The sequence below is a fragment of the Apteryx rowi genome, unplaced genomic scaffold (assembly GCF_003343035.1).
Source record: "Apteryx rowi isolate R43461 unplaced genomic scaffold, aptRow1 scaffold_520, whole genome shotgun sequence".
Classification (NCBI taxonomy): domain Eukaryota; kingdom Metazoa; phylum Chordata; class Aves; order Apterygiformes; family Apterygidae; genus Apteryx; species Apteryx rowi.
Window position 1 is genome coordinate 4429 of NW_020450784.1, and position 18249 is coordinate 22677.

At 39.3% G+C, this 18249-nt stretch overlaps 1 protein-coding gene across 1 annotated transcript in view; it reads left to right on the forward strand.

The window, feature by feature from the left end:
- Positions 1 to 11410: 11410 nt before the first annotated feature.
- Positions 11411 to 18249, forward strand: part of CREB5 (cAMP responsive element binding protein 5) — a 170520-nt gene continuing 163681 nt past the window's right edge. Inside the window, exon 1 of the mRNA XM_026080454.1 lies at positions 11411 to 11577. Within this exon, the coding sequence (XP_025936239.1) occupies positions 11414 to 11577 (164 nt within the window). The 5' untranslated portion in view covers positions 11411 to 11413. The remainder of the gene's footprint in view (positions 11578 to 18249) is intronic.

The following is an 18249-nucleotide window of genomic DNA, read 5'->3' on the forward strand; positions in this document are numbered from 1 at the left end:
TATAATTTCCAAAGCATGGCTCCACGGAGCATTTAATTAGTGTTGCTGGAAGCATGTACATCTGGATGATTGTTTGTCTGGTAGCATTATCAAATATAGTACAACTTGTTTGTTGTTCTCTCCACTTACTCCAGTCAGAAAAGAAGCTGAGCCAAATGTGTCCTACTTTTATAATTGAGAATTCACCCCTTCTGCCACCACCATATAATCTCAGTAAGATTTTTAATCTAAATTTTCTAAAAAGATCTGTGATTTTTAGTTCCCAGTTTTGGATGCAAAACCAGAAATGCTTTAATTAGATCCCTTAGTAACTTTCTGCAGATGATAAGCTCCCATTCTCTGAAGAATAGATCCTGCAATGCTGTCCAGACTTCAGCATACAGCCATTCTTTGCTTTTACTAATTTATATGCCATTCTTTGCTTTCCTGTTTCTAGTCACCAAAGAACTGTTCTTTTGTTTTGCTATTTTTCTTATGGTATTTGTCATACAACTCTTTCTGTATCAAAGTATCTTGGTTATGATCCATTGTCATTTCTGTGAGCTTGGATTCAAATACATGCTACTCTAAAGTCTTCTGGAGTTGCTTTTTTCAAAACATGCCTTCTGCTCTGCTGCTGCTGTAGTATACTAGCCTCCCTAGATATACTGTGTTGTCTCTAAAAGCTATTCTCCGCTTGTCATTTCCAAGTGCTCTGTAGTTGTTGAAGATATTATTCATCCTGTTTTAGATACAGGGCAGAAGAATGTGAAGTAATTTGCTCAAAGTCATGCAGTAAATCTGTAGAAGAATGAGGAAAAGARTGGCTGTATAGCTACCAGTGTATCTGACCTTCAGAACACCTTTTGAGTCCAAGGAGTAATATTTCTCATCTCTTCCTCTTGTCTCAGTCCTTGGAAACTATATGTTCTAATTCTATGCCACTTTGTTTACTTAGTTTGTTTCCTATTTCCAGTAACTCTTCTTCTGGCAATCCCCTGAAAGCTGTGCTTTAAGACCAAAGTTGCATGCCTTGGTCTGTGGCCAGTCAACTCCATTTTTCTTTTGCTGAAATATATCAGGAGCAGGATCCTGCTGGTTTATCTTTCTTCTGAATATGCTCATTCTTCTCCTCTTGAAAGTTGTTTTTTGCACTGTCTGCAGAAGGTAACTGCTGAAACGATGGCATTGATAGGCAATGGCAGAATGGTTCCCCTTAGTCAGGCATCAGCACRTTAGTTCCCTCATTGCAGTTTCAGAGAACACTAATGCAGTTTCTTGTAATGCCTGTTTGACTGTCTGTGGTCCTTGCTATACTTACTGAAAATGAACTTTTCTTAGCTAGAAGAAGGGCATTTAGCTTCTTTGCTTTCTATGTAGGCAGTCTGATTGCCTTCCTGAACCCCAGCATTTAAATTACTTATGGCTACACAGATTATTCGTTCTCTCTGAATACTTCCAGCTGATTAGCATAATTCTCTAAATTCTTTCAGTCTAAGATATTGACCCAACTAGCTCTTTTCTTCCAAAACATCAAGCTAAAAATGACTGAAACGATTGTGGATGCTTCAAACTTCATGCTTGCCTTTGTGATTACTTCCCAGGAGGTTTGGTGAATTAACTGAATTGCAGTTTGATGCTTTGGTGTTCCTTGTATGATTTGCACTGTTCAAAACCATTTTCACTTGCCAGTGCAGTCCATGGGTTAGACCCATGATTCCTTGTAAATAGCAAATGGTCTGGGTGTTTTATGAGACCACTGTTGGCCTGACTCCTGGACTCTTTCAAGCATTTTCGAGCATAATCCCCATGTCGTACTAGCTRGCTAGCCCAACATAGCTGCTGCAATCGGTGAGGGTTAAAAGAATATTTAGGATGTGCATTTTATTACCAGGGTAGCAGCATTTCCACTTGACTTCTTAGCAGAAAAGTTAAGCCTGCTGGTTTTCTGCTTGAAACTGCCTGAATGGAAAATCACTGGGTGTTTTGTTGCTATCATCCTTGCGCTCCTTTACCAACTGCTCTGTCTAAAAAATCTTCTGGTCATTGAATGCAGTCAAGCAGCCATTGCTGTAACTCATGCATGCTGCCAATAACTTATGCCAGTGAAATCAATGATGAGAATTTCAAAGAAGCTTTAAATAAAATTTAACAAATTTAAATACCAAAATGCTGTCTCTGTGAATTTGCTATTAACAGATTATAAATGGTTTGCCTAACATTGAAAAGCCTAGTGCCTTCAGTTAGCAGTATCAAAGGCTTGTTTAAAGCAATTCCTGGAGGATTGCCGCCCCCTCCCTCTCCCCCTACCCCCCTCTTTCTGTTTCAYGATGGATAAAAACAAACTCCTTACAATAAAGAAAGGAAGGCCAGGTTTTCAGCTACCCTCTGACTGGCCTCAAGATCTGGCAGCTGCTTTTGGATGTCTTAATTGCTTGTCCTGCAAAAGTTGACATGCACCTACTTTGAGGAGGTACTTTGAGTACCCACTTTGTACATGCATTCTGTCTGATTTACAGAAATGAAATGATAGTCCTGGAAAAATTGCAGAGTAGAGCTTAAAATACTGTTTTTTAAAAATAGTTTCTCTGTTTTCCGAATTCATAGATAAGTATTAGATGCAAAAAAACAGCGCAAARTAGTGGATAAGGCACTGGACTGGGAGAAAAGGGCCCTTCCATTGAGTCCTGATTTTTGGCTACACAAACCACTTACTTTCTCTCTTTCCTCATTCCTCTTTCCTTGCTTTGTCTTTGGACTCTAAGGCTTGTGGGCAAGTGTAGTCCATCAATGTGTCTATACAGATCTTAGCACAATAAGGCCTTGATTTCAACTGAGGCCTCTAGGAATTACACCTAGTAAGTATACTAGCAAGTCTTTTTCTTCCTTTTAAAGTTTCTTACTAGCCCTTACTAGCTCCATTTGAATTCATGGCAAGCTTACTTGTTTACTGCAATCGAATGGGACCCTAATCGGGTCCCTACAATAACATTATAGATATAAGCCAGTTTTTCCTTAGACAGAGCTCTATGGAGAATGTATTTTCTTATAAATATGCTCTCTGTAACAGGGTTTGTTGTTTTGTGTTTATTGGTGTTCCATCTGCTCTAGAGAATACATTTGAGAAAAACTAGCTCCAGCATGGCATATAATGTTTCATTAGCAGGCATAACCTTGTTTATTTGCTTTTTAAAATTGTATTTAGAAAAGGAAATCAGTTTGCACCATTGACATGCTGCCAGGTTCCTGTTTATAAATGTCACAATAGGCAACTTGGAAGAAAAGAAATAATCAGTTCATGGTTTTTGCATAAAGTATGACAAAAACTGTGTAGAGCCAGGCAGCCAGTTGTACTTCCCCTACTTTGCAGCCTCCCAATTAGCAGGACATAGTGTGGTGTTAGCAGTGCAAAACACCCTGAGTGACCCAAACTGGGCTATACACACTTAGTGTTGCTGACATTATTTGAATAGAAGAAGCTCTTTGTGCTATGTTGTTTAAATGGCTATCTTGGGCAATTGATTGTGAATGAAACGAGTAACCCTGAGGAAAAGGCGACATATCTGTAGGAAACTTCAAGACACAAGCATGCAATCTGATGTCATCTTTTCCCACAGAGAAGCTATTTCCTTTTAAATCTGGTGAGACCAGTCTTCCAAAATTTCCTACTCCTTTAAAACATGTTCATTACATTTCCTGTATACCTCTTTTTTCTCCTTTCCTCTCACAAATGGATTATCATGGGTACATCTGGTACACACCATATATTACATACTGTGTGTGTAAAGAAGGCTCCATATGTCAAAAGCATAGTCTGGACAGACATGCCAAAAAGGGTATGAAGAGGGTAGTGGGGGAAGAGGGGAGGGAATCCTGGAAGACAAGGGTCATCTTTCAGTATTCATTTCTACTGGTAATTAGAGGGCACCACTAAATGTCTGTAATTAGATCATGTCACAAAAATTAAGATAAAAGACCAAAAATTCTAAATCTCCTGCATTTTGTTCATGATATCAGAGGAGTCAGAGAGCATTTGCTTGAACCAGTGGCCACAGTGGAGGACAGGCAGGGAGGCTTAATATGCTCCTGAAATAAGTTCATATGAATTTTCCCCCAAAGCTGCAAGGAAGAAACCAGAGGAGGTGACTGTGTCCTTCATGTATTCTTGATGGAGCAGGTCACTATCTCTTTCTTTCTTTTCAGTGAATAATTAGTGCAGCAAAATGGCTCATTTAGACATTTCAGAGTTATTTGCTAATTTGATTAAAATTGCCCAAGTAGGTTTGGCTGGAAAGACAATGTTGGAGCTGGTGTTGAACTGGCATTAAGGAATAAGGAGCTGTTAACATCTTCTATTGTCCCATTTCTCCCTTTTATCCCCTACCCAGTGGAATGAATAGTCAAATCCTTTTTCTGTCTTGGCCTGAAGTTTCTCCACCCACACATCCACATGCTCTACAATCTCAGATCACACTAACCACCATGTTACAATCTGTTCTAGGCTGGAGCAGTCGGTTTTTTACTTCCACATCTCCACTTTGTTTAAATACAAATAGTGTGGTGGAGACTTGAGCCCAGGAGTCTTTCTGCCCGCTGATCCGGGGGCGGGGAGTTGTGTGCAATCTCCCTGGCTCTGGGACTGCTGAAGCAAGAAATGACACAGCTCCAGCCAGCGAAACGGAGGGAGACCTACTGAGGAAAACGGTGACAGGGTGAGGATTTCTTTAACATAGTTGTTGGGGAGATAGCTCTCAGTCTCCAAGATCCTTGTGACAAGCTGTGTCTATGGGCAGAGGCGAAACAGAGAGGTACGTTAGAGGTTAGCCCACAGCACGAGCTATATTGCTGAGATTTTGTGCAGGGCTGTCACCCAAAGGCAGCAGCCTTAAGAGGATTAGTAGTGCTTAAACGGGCCCATCGAACTTCAAGTTATGGTGGTGACTGCTGCAGTCCTGAGATGGCTTATACCTGGCTTAGCACCTCATATGCCTGTCCTGCATCTTGTGCCATGTTTCTTAGCAGCGCCACATAATTTTGGGGGGATTAACAGATTCAGATTTCATTTGAATCACTCAGTGTATCTCAAAAAGTCTTCCTGATAACATAATAACAGCTATTAAAGGAAAACACAATGAAGAGAATAAAAAGATTATTTTTGAAGGTTTTTTTGTTTGTACCTCTCTAGTAGCAGCCATCATGTCTTTTTTCTTTTTTTTAAGAATAATTCATCCTAACTTAAAACAAAAAGGGAGTCTTTTTGCAGGTTCCAACATAGGTATTTAGGATAAAATCTTACAAAGCTCCTGCCAGCCCCGGTACAGAAGCCCAACCAATTAACAGTAATTGGCCACTTAGGCATTTCTGTGAGACTTAGGCTCCAAAATACTGAAGACATTTTAAAAAAGGACTTGAACCACTTAATTGCATAGATACTTTTAGAAATGTTAACTTTATTGTCAAGAAATTCTGGTCACAGTGCTCTAAAACAGTATCTGGGCAGCAGTTAAGCTGTGGTCTGTGAACTGCTGGTGGTCGCAAAGCTGTGGTAAGTCATCTGCAGCTGGTCTGTGCAACCATCTTGCCTTAATTACACAGTTTATGATAAGAGTGCAGAGTGCTCACTGAGAAATTCAGAGGGTTGACAGAGGTCTGTGATCCAAAAAATTGGAAACCAGTGGCCGAGACTGATAAGTACAGATTCAAAGCTTTCTGATTGCAGTGAGAGCAGTGTTTCCCTTCTTTCCCCATCTGCCTATCATTACCTGTCATTTCTGAGTAAAGAGTTTAATTTTTCTTCAAATTTTTACCCCTAAGGAGATCAGGTTGATAACATATGACTGAGCAGTGGTGCCCAGAGTTCAAGAAGTCAGATATCTCTCTTACTCTAACTGCTCCAGGCCTTTGAGTCTCCAGCATCATGTGGATAGCTAGCTGTGATCTGTTTTGGGGAAGGAGTTAGAAGAGGCTTGGGAGGGGGGAGGGCTCTTTCTGCCTTCTGGGATCTGTCATGGTGCTATTTTTATTTTTATTGTTTTTTAATGTGCTGTTTTTATCATACAGCTGTTAAGTGAGCATTTGCCTTTCTTTGAAATGTTTTGAGGAATAGATCCTTTGGCATCACTTTTGTATCTTTGTCAGCCTCTTTCAGTGACTTCATATCTCTCACGAAGTAAGGGAATTAAATGGATTTTAGCAGTCTGCAGTAAGATCTTCTTAGTGCTTTGTCCCTGGGCTTAATTACTACACATTTTTCAACAGTTCTGTGCCATTTTTTCTGCCTTAGTGCTTTTTTCTCATTTAAGCTATACAGATGTTACAATTTAAAAAAAGTATTGCATTTCAATCTTCATCAAGTTTACTCTATCCCATCTCCTGTATAATGGCCTTTTTCTTAATTTAAATTTGTGTAATAGACTTTTTTTTTCTATAATCCTTCAATAGCATTCGCAATCTGACTCATTTTTTTATCTCAGTTTTTTTCCCTAGTTCCTCTGCTATGTTTGCTGGTATTGTGTGGACAGTGAAGGTGCAGAACTTAGTTCTGTGCTTATGGCAGTTTAGATGCGGTGCACTGGGAACAGACAAGATGGTGTGATGGAATGGTGTGAGGGTGCTTTCCTTACATATTGATTTGATTAATGAGAAAATAAAAAGAGATTGAGGCCGTTTGTGGGGAAATTTGGTAACTTCTGTTTTCAGATGATCTTCCTCTTCTGTCAGGAGAGATTTGATAGAGACTCAGTAATTTTGATAAGRCATTATATATGATTAAAATAATTTTGAAGTATACTGCTATTATTTGCCACAGTTAGCCTGTAATTTTCTTCATGATATTGGCTTCTAAGATTTTAAGCCAGCAGGTTCTTCAGTTGTATGATCATCACATGCAACTGAGGAATATGTCACACCTGGGTTCCACTCATGTCTATGTATGTATTGTGGAGTTATGATCTTCATCATCAGGCAAGATACTACTGTATACTTTTTAGAAGTGCGCACATTGCTGTCATTTAAATCTGTATATTGGTTGTCCTGAATGCTGTGTGTCTGTAGAGTCTTTTAGAAGACTGTAGATTAGAAATGTCTTTTTTTTTCCTGTAGAATGTCATGTACTTGAAAGGGAGACAGCTTAGAGTATTTCTCCTTATTAAAATATATTAATTGAGAGGCCAGGCTGTATCAGGTCTAAAGTATTGCTGTGCCTTTGATTTCTCTCATTTAAATATTTCTTTTTAAAGTTGATGTCTCTTCCCTTGAATTGCTTGAAAAACACTTAAAGTTGTTGTTTGGGAAAATACAAGTAAACAATTTTTTGCAGAAAACATTAAAAAAAGTGCATAAAAATGTCTTCATCAGTGTTTAAATGAATTGGATTGTTTTCTTTTTTCATGGCAAATACCTTCTGACTTTAGAAGTTATATAATATTCTGCAAAATTGTCATATATTTTATGTGCAATTGGTTATAGGTTAAAGTCCTATTCATCTAAAGGCTCACTCAGAACAGTCCTGAATGAGTCATCAGTTCATATAAAACTGGTATTTGCAATTTTCATAAAACCTCCTAGTCAAAAAAATATTAGGAGAATATAAGCTATCTTTGGTTCAGAAATGAGCTCTGATAGTTTAAAAACACAAACAAAGCCTATCTGAAACTCAGTATGCTACAATGGATAGTAAAGGATAGGTCCATCTTCTTCATCCTTTGCCTTTACTCAGTAGGGCTGTGTGGTAAAGGTGGTATGTATGATGTGGACAGGTGTCTTACTGGAAGAGCCATGTTCAGCAGAAATGGTGACTGCCTAGAGTCACAGGGTGTATTTTGCCTGTGTCCACGGAGCCATCATTTCTCTGCTACGCTTGCCAACAGGGTGTGTGTTCTTTTGAAGTGATATGTAATCCTCTCCACTAGAACATGGAAGAATGACCTCCAGAATTTTTACCTTTAGAAAAAAGAAGTGTGTTGCTTATCCAGGGTTAAAAAGTTGCATGGGGGAGAAAAATGCTCTTGTTTGCATTTGTTCTCTTGAAAGTTTCTTGATTGTTGTTAAAAGGGGAAAATGGACAGAAGACGATCTGATGTTGATGTATCCCCTTTCTTCTTGCAGTTGGAGATGCAGAGAATGAACACCTTGATTTAAAAGCAATGTGTGTATATATATATATATTTTTTACCTAAATGTTAAATACTGCTGAAAAGCATAGTCTGAGCTCAATGGGTATAGGGGATATTTCTATAAAATTTCTTCAGTGTTATATAGGATATAATCCTAGTTTCCTCTTCCATGAGTACGACTGAGAATTTTCGTGGGGAATGAAACTTAGCCCTAGAGGAAAGAAATTCCTGTGTATGGATCTTATGGGCAGAGGATGTCTCTCATGTCTCTACATGTGGGTAGCCTGTTCCTTGTGTGGACGTTTAAGCCCAATTGTGATAAAATAAATAATAATAATTAGCTCAAATGCTCTCTCTGAATGCTGAAGGACAGTTCTGAAGATTTCTGAGAAAAATCTGAGTGTGTGTCATCCTCTCTCAGAATACAGATGTGATTCAGGCCTCGGGAGTTAAAAGCAAAGGGAGGGCTTTGTCTGTAGCATGTCTCCCTTTGACTCCTCCTCTGAGCTAGTGTGCTGGGATCCCCCCATCTTGTAGCAATTCATCATAACCATCAGCTCAGGAGCTGGAGGAGAATGAAAAGGGGAGTCAAAGTGAGATGTTCTTCATGGATCCCTGGTGGAAAAGCACGCAGAACTCCTTAAAAACAGAGTTTGAAGCAGCCTAGCCAAATAACAATTCAATTTTCCCTCTTTTAGAAGGGCCTGGAGTCCTTCAAGGTCAAGTCTGCAAGGAGCACTTTAATATCATATCCAGATGCGTTCTGAATCRTGTTCAGAGCTCAACGTAGCAAGGTCGTTTCGGGAGTTCTGAAGACCGTCTGCATCATATCTGCAGCAAGCCTAGTCTTGCTGTGCTGGTGACACCGAGTCATTCTACATGTCATGATGCATAGGACAAGATCAAATATGCTTAGTGTCAGACTTACCATGCCTTATCTTCCTGCCATCTTTCAAAGCATAGGCATTGTCATTTAGATATGAACTTGCTTGTATTCTCTGTAAATTCATAAGCATCTCACCAATGCAGATTATTCTGAGATTGCAAAATCCTTTTCTTGTGAATGTGAAAGTCACGCTGAATTTGATGTTTTGTTGGGAAATCTTAAGCTTTCTCTTGGCAGCTTACTATATATGTATAACTCCTGCCCAACAACAGCACTTGCATTACTGTAAAGAGTGGACAGCTGGATACATTGACAGGTTTTCATTTTGGTTTCGCTTTCCATGCATCATGCGTTCATCCTACTTTCTACATTTCACTGAAAACGTACAGTTTATTTGAAATGGTTGAAATTTTGAGTCAGCATTACAAGTTTATGCATGTAATCTAGCAATTACAATTTTAACATCTCATGTGCAATCAAAATTTTTCAGACCCATCATAACTCAAACCATTTATATCTTAGAGAGGTCTCAARTTATAGAGAAAAAGGGAAAGAGAAGGAGGAGAAGAAAATGGAAGCACTGAATCCAGGAGCACAAGAATCTGATGTTAAATCTTCAAAGAGTTCTGCTTTTACATGGTACAATGAAATCCAGTCAAAATTTGGACAAGTGCTGGAGTACTGCCTGTGTGAAGCTCATTACAAATTTACATCCTGTCTCTTTCCAGGCCTCTTTGACTTATGGCACCCTCCCTGTTGCCTTTAAATATCCTCCTGTATAGTAGATCAGTGTTTTGTCTCTTGGAGAGAGTCTGTAGTCTAGAGCAAGGCTTTCTGAATCCTAAGCAGCTTTAGATCAATTYTGTTGCTTCATGCAGACAGCCTTTTTTGGAAGCAAGGCATGTGTAGACAGAAGATCTGTGCTGCCAGTGGCAGGGGGCATTTGCACAGCACTGCAGAGCAAACTCAGTCTGGGTGGCTCATGTTTTTTTTCTTTGTTGGTCCCCTATGGACCCAGAGATACAAGTACTATATACCTCTCTTACCATTTAACATTTGCTCTAATAAGCATACTACTCAAAGCAAACAGGCAATACAGAAATATTCTGAAGGATTAAGAAAYTTGTGGAGGGACAGTAAGGGAGACATTAAATGAGGGTTAACTTTGAAACAAGTAAATATCACATATTGATAGGTTTTAATTGGAACACATGCATTTAATGTAAGGGAGAAACTCCGAGAAGTGATAGTGTTAAAGATTTGCTTGGTGATGGACAGAAATTAGGCATGGTTTTGCAATATCCTATAATGACCAAAAAAAAAAAAGTGTGGTTGTGAACTCTAAACTAGATTTGGCTGTAATTTTTTTTTCAACAAAGGAGTTTTTCAGTAGAAAATGCTAATACATTAAAGAAGAGATTTTTTTTTTGTTTGCCTGAGTCTTGGTGTGAGAGTGTGGACTAAAGGATTTTTTTTTTTCTTTTCCTCAGCCTAGCATCAAGTGATAATGGAAAGCTTTTGTTCTTCTTCCTACTAACAAGCCACAGGTTGATCCTTGATAAGAAAAAGGATGCTCTCAAGGTTACCATATCTTTCCCTGTATACACTGTGGGTTATCTCTGGCTTGAGGTTTTTGTTTATTTTTAAACCGAGGCCAAGTCAAACTCTGTGGTTTAGCAACAGTGTGTATTGTATGTGTAGGGATAATACAAGAGAAATTTTATTTTGGAGTTTCCTCCTTAGTAGTGTTGTCATCTCCCATGGCTTTTYCCCTCTGTTCTCCTTTCCCTTGATTGCTGTTTTCTACAATCTGTGGATGCAAGTTATTTCTGAACTTTTTTTTTTAAGAACTTTTGAAGTACCTGAAGCATAGACTATATATTGAAAATACAGTGCTATTATTCTAGGGCTCTAGGATATTATTGCTATACAGAATATATGGAGGCTAATAGAAATGGCTGTTTTGTGACGTACCATGTACTGTTTGTTACTTTGGGACTATAAAACTTGATTTGCTTGTCAGTCTGAGCAGACCTAGTACACAGTAAACAACCTGCATAGTAAATCAAAGTGCCATGCACTCACCACAGAAGTCATTTTCAAACAAAATATATATCACATTCAGTCAGGAGAATATGTGCTAAATGTCCCCATTATAAATCACAAGTCAGAATCACAGAAGAGTGATTAGTCAACTTGCAGGTATTTTTCCATTTATATTGCTCTGTAAAAGTAAATAGTTATTTTTCATTTCTTTATGGTTGTTGGTTATAACAAAAGCTATTGACTTGGGATTTGCCAAGAGTCAGCAACTTTTCATTTTGTTGATGCTTTCAGATTTCTRATTGTAGTCCTATAGAACACAAAAACAAAATAAGACTTTTCCATTTTCCTCCACCTTCCCCCATTTCTCTTCCTTTCACAGAATATCTCCATGCATAACACAGTTGGAGGAGCAATGGCCGGACCTGGATCTCACCAGCTCACAAATACGAGAATGCCAAACCACGACACCAGCGTTGTGATTCAGCAAGCCATGCCATCTCCACAGTCCAGTTCCGTCATTACGCAAGCACCTTCTACAAATCGACAGATTGGGTAAGTCTGTTTCCTTTTTTTCATTTCTCTGTATTTCTAGTTCCAGTAGGACCATATGTTGTCTTCTTGGGGTTCTTAAGATTATGGAATAACTTGATCTTGTCACCATGCAGCAAGAACCCCTATAATACAAGTTGCAGTTTGTGGAGAAATGGCCAGGATACTAGAGCTATTCCAAACCTGTCACTTTGGCTCAGCAGGAGCAGAGCGTTGTGCTTGCAGGCAAGTTCTGCTTTCCCCTGCAGTGTTTTGTTTTTATCTGCTTACATTCAAAGTTCATGTTGTTTCTAAAACTGTTCTGGGAAGAAAGACACAGCATTTTTGGAGCTGATCTTTTCACTTCCTTCAACGGGAATTTTGGGCTCTTGGTAGGATTAGTCTATTTCCTAGGTACTCTCTATATCTGAGAAATGGTTTAAGACAAAATAAGAAGACCATCTAGATAACGGAGTTTGGCACAGATACCTCTGAGAACAGTTGCTCAGTTTGTGATGATGGATCCATGTTTATTCCCACAGATTGACTGTGTGGATGCTTGTTGTGTTGGCTTGAATGCCAATTGTATGCTCATGTTTGGAGAACTGCACAAAAACATACATGTTTTGTACACTGCATTAAAACCAACATGAGGTCCTCCTAAGTCACAATAACTTGTTTTTAATTATACAGAAACTGCCCAGATGGTTTGAGGGTACAGCTTTTTGTGCCATAACTCTGAGAATTTGAGCTTTTTTATGGATGAAAACATACAGATAAAACTTAAACCAGTGAACTGAGAATGAAACAGCAGTTTAAATTCATTATCTGTCATTTGTAATTTGGTCACATCCATTATATGTAAGTACAAAAGCAGTCTCCATCCCTAGTCATAGTCTAAATAATTGATGAGCAGCTTGCAGTCTCTTCAGAGTAAAACTGGAAAGTGAAGTCCTGGCATTGAAAGCTCAAAATCCAGTTATCCTTGAGTTTTCTTTCATGGTTCTTGGTGACTGGGGCAGGATACAGAGCACAGCTCTCCATCTGTAAATGCCCTGACAGCAGAGGTGGCCTGGGGCACTGACTGCTCCAGAAGTGTCACACAGCCACACGCAGAACAAGAATTCCATCCCCAAATCCTGTGTTGTGCTCCCGACAAAGCTCTTTTACTTTTCTTTTTTCTACTGTTCCAAAGTTTGAGTCTTAATATAGAAATCTGATAGCATGGGGAAAGCAAACGTATTTGATAGATGTGCCTTTGTATATGTAATATATTGACAAAACATAGTGTTCACTGAAAGTTCATGTGCAATACCTTTCACTTGTATCCCCAGCTGTGAATCCAAGAAAGTTGTCTTCTTACATACATCCCCTTCTCTTTGAAGACAGAGACTTGGGGAGAGGGGAAGGAAGAAACAATTTATTTTCAGTTTTAGAAAGCAAAACAGTTAATGTCATTATTTAGGTTAAGGGTGATTAAGCTGCCTGTTCAAATTGTGACTTAATAGGTCTAGCAGTAATTATGATTCTAATTAAAAACAACCACTCCCTAAACAACTTTTAATAATCAGTTGTGAGGTGTTTTATGTGGGACTGTACTTGGCTTCCAAACAATTGTTTCTGTATAATGAGAAAAAGCTGCATGTGGTTTTGCAAGACCCTGTCAGTCAGGTTTTAGGTTTGTGTTGGTTCAGGGCCATGATGATTAGAATCTCCAAAGTTAGAGGGATTTAGGATAAAAAGGCCTATTTCCTAGTCAGTGGAGAGCGTCTCATTTGGGAAACTGTGTCATGACATATCTTAATTCTCCCATGTGATTGATTCACACAAATGTCTCTTAAGTCTGAGTCTAAAGCTGCTCTATTGSGAGGCAATTGTCAGCATTTTAGTCTCTGTGTGAGTTGGTGTGTGAATGAGGCTTATGTTGTGACCTCCTCTGTTCCCCATTCTTCCCTCTGCCTAGGAAGTTTTGTCTTTTTCCATGGTGTGTCCTAGGAGATAATTGCTGCATTTTGGACTTCATCTACTTGCCAAAATGTTGAGCATCCTTGTTGTTTGTCTACTTTTCCTGCAGTCTTTTCCCCGTAGTGCCTGTTTTATTTATTCAAAGAACATATCTTGTCATTTCCATTTATCTTCTTCTTATCCTTCTAAATGTGCTAAAAATAATGTCCAAGAATCATTCATGAAGAATACAGACTTGGACAATAGTTTCAATATTAGGCAATTGAAGATAAATCCAGATGGGTTATAACCAGAAGATTCAGAACATATTTACAAGCTCTGCAAAGTTTGGTGGTTTTGGTCTGGCCTTAAAAAGTTGTGATAGTTCAGCTTTTTAATGAACCCAAATTCTGAGGAGCTTAAATCAGTGGTTTTGGGTTGGGCTCCACCTGTTTTTAAAACATCTGAAGTTGCCCCAAAGGGTAGATGAGTCCTTACCGTGGAGAGCTGTGCCAGAGAATATGCCTTTTAATGAGCAATAAAAATGGCAGAGAGAAACTGGGTGAAACTCTCACTGAGTTCCGTAGGAGCAGGATCCAGCCCTAAGGGTTATATAGAACCATCTTGTAGGAATATTCTGATTTTTATCGCAAACCACAAATATTTTAGTGTCAGACTACGGCCAAGCCACCTACAGATGTTTGTGATGGCCTTTCCCCAATGAAAACAGAGAACAGCAATGAAAGTCTTCATTTAGACCCTGCTTGTAGGCTATGCTCCAGTAACAGAGAGTGGGACCCACCTGTGCCCGCCCACAGTTCGTTTCATGGTGAGGAACTGGTGAGTTCACAGCAGCTGACGTTCTTGAGGGATGTCATTTTTCCCTCCTTTTTTCTCTTTCTCTCTGTCTCTCTCTCTCCTTTCTCGTTCTGTCTCTCTTTTTTTCTATCCCCCATTCTGGCTCTGGGGGCTTGCATATATAATAAGATATTGACACAAGGCATGGGAAAACATGACCGAATGAGCGTTGTTGGGCAAGCCTTACTGGCACAGCACATATCTACACATTGTTTCAGGTATTAAGCTTCAACTACTACTGAACAGGCATCCAGCCAGATTAATCAGAAAAAGGGAAGAGCATGAAGGGTAATAACTTAAAAAATAAGACAGGCTGCAGTCCCACCTTCCTCCCACCATACACCAGGTTGAGAACAAAGAGCAATATTATTATTATTATTATAGCAAACTGGCAGGTTGCTGTAAAGGTTCCAGTTTATATTTATGTGGTGAGGCAGTCTCTAACCTCCTTGCCCCCCCACCCCCCAAAGTCTTTAGCATGTGGGAGGAATGCTGTAACTAGTAACTACTTGTGCTGATGAAAAATCAGTTGAGGAACACTTAACAATGAAGGGTGTCTTTGGCTGATTAATAGCACATCATCTGGAGATAAGTTACATGGAGGAAAAGCAGTAAGGCATATGGAGGGAGAGGAGAAAAAATGATATAAGACATACATTTGTCAAAAGGTATAGAAAGGCAGATAAACTGAATTAGCTCAAGATACAGGACTGATTTAGGGTGTACAATAGCTGCTTTTGTCTCCTTTTTTTAATAACTCCTTTTTTTTTCAGTAACAGAGTATTCAGCAGTGAATGTGAAAATTATGGTCAGACAAATTAGTATCAACACAGTACACTGGCTGCTTTCTCTGGGCATGTCTTTGGCTAGGTAAGATGTCTTTTTTAGACCAGCAAAGACTCCGTAGGGGGCTGCAGCCTAACAGCTCAGTCTTCCTGGAGAAAGTAAACTACTGCTGTTTTTAAAGCTAGTAGCAGACATAACAACTAGTAATTATTCCAGTGTGAAACTCACTGGTACAACTCTGTAGCTGAAAGGGAACACAAGAGGATTCAGGTTGTCACAGATCCAGCAACTTGTTAACACTGTACTAAATAGAGAGAGAGATGCGAGTCCACTTTCAGTGAACTCAGACTCCAAAGTGGACATACAACACTAACCATGTGATACAGATCATCTGCTTTCAAAGTGTTGTAGAGAATTTTGATCAAGATAAGATGGTCTCTGGCACAGCATCAGAAGGAAAAAGATTGCAACCACATTTGGTGAAATGTAAGCAGGTAGAAGATGGCAAGAAGAGGGGTCTGAAAGTTGCCTCTGGTGCCTTTATGTACTGATGAATCGTAGTACCAGTGGGAGGACAGCCTTTCAGTCCCCACATGCAGCACTGATTTTAACACCTATGCATTTCCTGCCAGTTCATCTCTTTTCCTCTCTTGCTGCCATACATCTCTCTTTTCAACTTATCATCTTTTCCTGGGATCAGATGCTTTCCAAACAGAGGGGCATGGGAAATGGAATGGTTATGAAAACTGCCTGTAGTGGGACATACAGAGGTTCAGGGAGACAATGAAGAGCAGACTCCTTATGGCTGGATTTGGGGATTTGGAAAATGAAAATAATTTCTCAGTTTAGTTCTAATCTGAGAGACCTGAGGTGGCAGAAGGACAGGGCTCCTCTCTGACAAACACAGGAGTTTCACCAGCGCAACAAGCTACCTGAGAAGTGCAGCTACTGGTTGGGTTCTTAAAGCTTTTTGCTATTGTCTTTCACAGCTTGAGGAGACAGAAAGGTCTTCTGTAAGCTTCAGCTGCAGAAATCCTTCCATAAGGCATCTAGTTCTTGAAGGTACTGGAATAAACTGGTAACTGAGACAGGGCTTTGTATCTCTGTACATGTCAGAGAAAGTCTTTCTTTAAGCTTCCAGAAAGCTGGAGGAGTGTGCATCATGAAAGAGGCCATGGAATTATATGCTTTTATTAAATTCAAAGACCATTTCCCTTTCTAGAAAACTGGGGAGAACAGCCTTTGTTCCAACTCATCTATTTGAACTGTGGTGCCAGAATGGTGTGAGATGAGGAGAGAAGAAATATTCACTGAGAGATAAAGTATCAACTGACCTCTTCATTACTTTATCAGGTCTATCCCCCAGCTTTTATTGTGCAGTATTTAAGAACATGTATTAGATCACCGGGAGGGGGGGAAAGGGAGAGATGGGAAGGGAAAACATCTGATAATGACATTCTGTCCAAATATATATTTTTTTCTGTCTTTGTACTCAAAGTTTTAGCTTTATTCATGGTTTAATGTGTCTGTTTCTTTTTTTTGACAACGTCTGTTTGTTTGTGCTACAACATATTTTCTGTATTTTGTTCTACTATGCTGACCTCAGCCAACCTTAACATGGAATCCCATCAAGCCACATGAGAACAGTAGCCACAAGTCTCTGGGGAGCTCAGGTGAATTACTTAGGAAATTAGTATGAATGAACCATTCACAGAAGCAAATTGTCTCATAAAGTAAGGCTAGCAAGCGGGGTGATGTGGGAGAAAATGTAGCCTGATAGAGGGATCCTTTCAAGCCATTTCTTCCCTTTTAGCTAGCTGTTGCCAGGATCCACATGTTTACCTATATATTGAACTGTGCTGGTCCATGTGTGACGTTTGAAAGCTCTGTCTGCTCCTCAGCTTCCCCTGTTGTTGTTTGCATTGACATGTTCAGGAGCTGCTGTCTCAATCCCTCCCTACACTGCTGAGTCAGCAAGAAAAAGAAAAAAGCAACTCCAGTTGGCATTTCAAACACTCTACAAAGGGGTGATTGTTAATGACATCTAGTATCTCTAGTTAATGACTCTAGTCATCCCAAACCACATGCTCCCATTCCTTTCCAAAATCTGTTTCTTGCTGTAAGATCCAGGGAGAGGTTGGAAGTACTGAGATATATCAAGATGACTTTCAAGGAACTGAAAGGAGGAGGATCGTTAGCTATGTAATAAATAGCCTGTCAACCAGGAATGGAAACAGCTTAGTGTGTTTCTTATCTGACTTTTGAAGGCAACTCTTATCCTGAAAGGCACATGCTTGATATACACATTGGTTAAATTTATTAATGAACACCGTACCATACGCCTCATATTTTCTTCTTAACAAAAGTACTAAGCATATTAGAAATGCTGCTTGTTCCTTGCAACAACGACAGCAACAACAACAACAAAATGCCATGGATATTATGTGACTTCCTGGTCACTGACTTCTATTAGGATTGTTGTCTTTTGTTATCAAGAGAAACTTTCTTTTCCATTTTCAATAGCTATCCCCCTCTCCATATGGTTGCTTCAGGTAGGTAGGGATGACACACTCAAGCTATTCTTATATAATCAGTTTCTAAGAAATGGAACATGAAGTTTCTCTTCTAGAAAGCTTGTCCCACCCAAGAACAATAGAAAAATGAGGTCAGAATAGTGTGCTGGACCTATATCTGTCTCTGAACAGAAATATTGAGCCTTCAGAGGTATAGATCAGCTTTTGCATCAGAGTAAGCCATAAGTAGGACTTAAATGATATACAGAACTTGGAAAATACAGCATTGATTGCTTGATTTTAGTGTTTGATATCTCTTACATACATCCAGTATATATATATTATATACAACGTATAAATCTTCTTTAAAAGTGTCATCAAAATTTATAGTCAAAGTTTCTGATTTATATGACTCTTTGAACTAAGGCAGATGTAAAATCATTTTCGGGTGGAAGAGGATCTCAGAGTTGCAGTGGGTTTGGTGCAACAGGTCATGCTTCCCTAGACCAGAAGTGATCATTAGAGTTCTGCACAGCTGAATTGTACAGCTCTGCTCTTCATCACAGGTTTTCGCTTAACGTGCCTTGATGCATGA